Below are 5,466 nucleotides of genomic sequence, written 5' to 3'. Positions count from 1 at the left end.
ACTTGTACTACTATTTCTACTTAGATGTTATCGCGGGTCTTCAGGGTACAGATCCCTCGCGATAAATGAGTGACTACTGTATGTACTGTTCTAGACTGCAAAATTTTACTCACCAGCTCTGCAGAACAGCAGCTCTGTTCTGGTCAGTCTCAGTTCCAGTTCTGCAGACCTACCCTGCAGCAACGAAGCCCACCGCCCCGTTCAGGTTGATGTGCGCGTGGATAATTGAGCTTCAGGATGCTTCAACATTATTTGCGACTTTCCTGACAGTTTTGTGAGCTTTATAGATAGATTGCTGACTTTGCGTTGCAAAACTGTCCCTCCATTTCGTCAGAAAGCAGCAGCAGTAAACACTTTTGTCTTCTGAATAGTGTAGTTCTTTTGACTGGCATTACAGTATAGGCTTCTTGAAAGAAAACTACAAAATGGTGGTGCTTGTCCGAAGTTTTGTTTTCATTAACCTTTTATCCTGTACCGTCCCAATCATGTGAGCAATATTAAAGTTGACAATTGTTGAAAAAATGTGAAAGAGTGAGTCCACGAAAGTCGAGCCACAAAGTAGAGAGGGACTAATGTACATTAACTGGTCAGCTTTTGGTTATCTCCATTCAACAAGGAAGTCACAGACTACTGACCACTGGAAATAAAAAAAAAAATGGCTTTAGCTTAGCCAACTTTATAGATATTGAGCTAACAATTTGTGCGGTAGTAAGTGCTACACACATTATGTGACATCTTTGCCTAAAACCTTGGCAATAAGTGGTGGTATCAACACTGTCTGTTATCAAATATTTTGCAAACCAGTAGTCCGATTTCAATGAAACACTCGGAGTAATCACTAAATGCACATCCAAAAAGTATTAAGCTTTGGAGTCAACCTTATTCAAGATGACTTTCACAACTAATCAACATCAAAATTAGTTAAAGTGAGAGAGGCCTTCAGTTGTTAGAAGTTCCTTTGTGACCTCACAGACTATTCCACTCCTTGCTCTTGGAGTGATATTTGTTGGTCCACCACTCCTGGGGAGGGTAACAACGGTCTTGAATTACCTCCATTTGTACACAATCTGTCTGACTGTGGATTGGTGGAGTCCAAACCCTTTAGAGATGTTTCGTAACATTTTCCAGTCTGATGAGCATCAACAACTCTTTTTCTGAGCTCCTCAGAAATCTCATTTGTTCTTGCCATGATCCACAAACAGTTGATCAGACTTTGATAGATCCATCCATCCATCCATTCCGCTTATCTGGGGTTGGGTCTCAGGGGTAGCAGCTTAAGTAGGGAGGCCCAGACATCCCTCTCCCCAGCCACTTGGGCCAGCTCCTCCGGGGGAATCCCGAGGCGTTCCCAGGCCAGCTGAGAAACGTAGTCCCTCCAGCGTGTCCTGGGTCTTCCTCTGAGTCTTCTCCCAGTGGGACGTGTCCGGAACACCTCACCAGGGAGGCGTCCAGGAGGCATCCTAACCAGATGCCCAAGCCATCTCAACTGGCTCCTCTCGACGTGGAGAAGCAGCTGCTCTACTTTGAGTCCCTCCCGGATGATCAAGCTTCTCACCCTATCTCTAAGGGAGAGCCCAGACACCATGCGGAGAAAACTCACTTTGGCCGCTTGTATCCGAGATCACGTTCTTTCGGTCACAACCCAAAGCTCATGACCATAGATGAGGGTAGGAATGTAGCTCAATCGATAAATTGAGAGCTTTGCATTTTGACTCAGCTCTCTCTTCACCATGACAGACCTGTACAGCGCCTGCTTCACTACAGACGTTGCACCTATCCGCCTATCAATCTCACGTTCCATTTTTCCCTCATTCGTGAACAAGACCCCAAGATATTTGAACTCCTCCACTTGGGGCAGGACCTCCTCCCTGACTCGGAGCAGGCACTCTACCCTTTTCTGGCTCAAGACCATGGCCTCAAATTTGGAGGAACTGATCCTCATCCTGGCCGTGTCGCACTCAGCTGCGAACCGCTCCAGCGAAAGCTGTAGATCACAGCCTGATGAAGCCAATAGGACCACATCATCTGCAAAAAGAAAAAATGCAATCCTAAGGTCAACAAAACTGATCCCCTCAACACTGCTCCTCCTGAATCCGAGGTTCGACTATCCGATGGACCCTCCTCTCCAGAACCCCCGAATAGACCTTACCAGGGAGGCGTAAGAGCGTAATCCCCCTGTAGTTGGAACAAATCTACGGTCCCCCTTTTTGAAAAGGGGGACCACCACCCCGGTCTGCCAATCCAGGGGAACTTCCCCCCAATGTCCACGCAATATTGCAGAGTCATGTAAGCCAACACAACCCTACAACATCCAGAGCCTTAAGGAACTCTGGGCGAATCTCATCCACCCCTGGGGTCCTGCCATCGAAGAGCTTTTTAACCAACTCGGTGACCTCAGCACCAGAGATTGGAGGGCCCGACCCAGAGTCCCCAGCCTCTGCTTCCTCAGTGGAAGATGTGCCGGTGGGATTGAGGAGGTCTTCAAAGTATTCTGCCTACCGACCCAAGACATCCAGAGTTGAGGTCAGCAACACACCACCCCTACTATAAACAATGTTGGTGGTGTACCGTTTTCCTCCCTGACGGTGGACCAGAATTGCCTCGAAGCTGTGCGGAAGTCGTTCTCCATGGCCTCTCTGAACTCCTCCCATGCCCGAGTTTTTTCCTCAGCGACCACCCGAGCCACATGTTGGTTGGACTGCCAGTACCCATCAGCTGCTTCCAGGGTCCCACAGGCCAAAATGGCCCGATAGGACTCCTTCTTCAGCCTGACAGCATCCCTCTCCGTAGGTGTCCACCACCGGGTTCGAGGGTTGCTGCCACGACAGGCACGACAACCTTGCAGCTGCAGCTCTGGTAAGCAGCCTCGACAATAGAGGCACGGAACATTGCCCACTCTGACTCAATGTCCCCCACCTCCCCGGAACATGTTTGAAGTTCTCCCGGAGGTGGGAGTTAAAGCTCCGTCTCACATGAGACTCTGCCAGATGTTCCCAGCAAACCCTCACAATATGTTTGGGCCTGCCAGGTCTGACCGGCATCCTCCCCCCACCATCGGAGCCAACTCACCACCAGGTAGTGATCAGTGGACAGCTCTGCCCCTCTCTTCACCCGAGTGTCCAAGACATGTGGCTGCAGATCAGATGAGACAATGACAAAGTCGATCATCGAACTGCGGCCTAGCGTGTCCTGGTACCAAGAGCACATATGGACACCCTTATGCTTGAACATGGTGTTCATTATGGTCAATCCATGACGAGCACAGAAGTCCAACAACAGAACACCACTTGGGTTCAGATTGGGGGGCCATTCCTCCCAAACACAACCCTCCAGGTCTCACTGTCATTGCCCATGTGAGCATTGAAGTCCCCCAGCAGAACAAGGGAGTCCACAGGAGGTACAATTTCCATTACCCCCTCCAAGGACTCCAAAAAGGGTGGATAATCTGAACTGCTGTTTGGTGCATAAGCACAAACGACAGTCAGAACCCGTCCCCCCTTCACGTAGGCAGAGGGAGGCCACCCTCTCATTCACCGGGGTGAACCCCAACACACAAGCACCAAGATGGGGGGCAATAAGTATGCCCACTCCTGCTTGGCGCCTCTCACCAGGGGCAACTCCAGAGTGGAAGAGTGTCCAACCCCTCTCAAGGAAACTGGTTCCAGAGGCAGAGCCATGCGTAGAGGTGAGTCCGACTTTTTCTAGCCGGAACCTCTTAGCCTCACACACCAGCTCAGGCTCCTTCCCCACCAGTGAGGTGACATTCCACATCCCAATAGCCAGCTTCTGTAGCCGAGGATCTGACCGCCAGGGTCCCCACCCTTGGCCACCACCCATCCCACATTGCACCCGACCCCTTTGGCGCCTCCCACAGGTGGTGAGCCCATGGGAAGGGGGAACCACGTCTCCTCTTTGGGCTGTGCCCGGCCGAGCTTCATGGGTAAAAGTCCGGCCACCAGGCGCTTGCCCGCATGCCCCACCTCCAGGCCTGGCTCCAGAGTGGGGCCCCGTTGACCCACGTCCGGGCGTGGGAACATCAAGTCCATTTGAGCATGCATCAGGGTATCAAGTCCATTTCTTTTTCTCATCATAGGGGTGTTTGGGCTGCACTTTGTCTGGTCCCTTACCTAGGACCTGTCTGCCTTGGGTGACCCTACCAGGGTCGTGAAGCCCCTGACAGCATAGCTCCTAGGATCATTGGGACACTCAAACCCCTCCACCACAGTAAGGTGGCAGCCCAGGGAGGGGGTTGATAGATCCATGTTCTTTAAATCAAACAGGGTGCCCACTCACACCTGATCATCAACCCATACTCTAATTTCACCTTCAAATTAACTGATAATCCTAGAGGTTCACATACTTTTACCACTTACAAATATGTACTACAGGATCATTTTCCTCAATAAATAAATGACCAAATATAATATGTTTGTCTCATGTGTTTAACTGGGTTCTCTTTATCTACTTTTAGGACTTGTGTGAAGATCTGATTATGTTTTAGGTCATATTTATGCAGAAATGTAGAAAATTCTAAATGCTTCACAAACTTTCAAGCACCACTGTACTCTAAGCCATAACAGGTTGTACAACAGCTTTGTTTAATATGTTGGCCTTCAAGGCAGTACAGACAAAATCTTCCTTCCCAAGAGAACATACCTGGAACTTTATTGAGTTATTCTTAAAAATATATAATACTATAAATGATAGTTAGTTAGTACAAGAATTTAAGGGGATATTGTATAATTTTTTGCTCCTGTTTATGTTTAATTCTTCTTGTTCAGGCGTCTGATGTCTCTGAAGGAGGACATGGCAACAGGTGAATGGCAGTACAATGAGATCTGTATGGGACGAGACCAAACCTGCAGATTTCCTAAACTCATCAACACTTATTACAGATACATCATCTCCTTTGCTGAGGATGAAGCAGGTAATGACTGTGTGTGTTCATAGATTTCTCTTTTCACCAAGTATCACAAGACTTGTTTAGTTTAATCTTTTCAGAGGTTGAGAAAAACTAATCTTCAAACCTGCACACTGTTCAGTACATGATGTACTGTGTGGGTCTCTGTTTATGATGAGCCTGCAAAATTGTACTAGAAGAAATCTGGTCTGAATTATTAGTTGCTGATTTACAAGTTGGCGAGTGTTGCACATATGCATTAAGTCCTTCCAACTTTCCTTTTTGATGTATCCCCCCCCCCCCCCCCATTTTTATTGAGCTGTCTGAAATGATCGATTTCAGCAAAGCACAGGAATTGCAAATAATGTTTGTCTGGCCATTAGTGCATGCAAGTTGTGAGCGTAATAATGTTAAAGAAGTAAATGAGGTACTAACTTCCTTTTTGGTGTGTGGCTGCATTTAGGTGTAAAAATTGTTCCATTTGAAAATTGGAATATCACGTGAAAATGCAAGATGGCCACCATTGTACACATATATAGCTATATAGAAAGAGCGATATATATATA

At 47.8% G+C, this 5,466-nt stretch overlaps 1 protein-coding gene across 1 annotated transcript in view; it reads left to right on the top strand.

Moving 5' to 3' along the window:
- The window catches only part of LOC119411524 (HHIP-like protein 1), a 28,481-nt gene that overhangs the window by 16,308 nt on the left and 6,707 nt on the right, over window positions 1-5,466 (top strand). Inside the window, exon 7 of the mRNA XM_037678477.1 lies at window positions 4,782-4,927. Within this exon, the coding sequence (XP_037534405.1) occupies window positions 4,782-4,927 (146 nt within the window). The remainder of the gene's footprint in view (window positions 1-4,781; window positions 4,928-5,466) is intronic.

The sequence above is a fragment of the Nematolebias whitei genome, chromosome 6, assembly GCF_014905685.2.
Source record: "Nematolebias whitei isolate Nwh7 chromosome 6, NemWhi1, whole genome shotgun sequence".
NCBI classification, from domain to species: Eukaryota; Metazoa; Chordata; class Actinopteri; order Cyprinodontiformes; family Rivulidae; genus Nematolebias; species Nematolebias whitei.
This window is presented reverse-complemented; position numbering and strand designations above follow the sequence as displayed.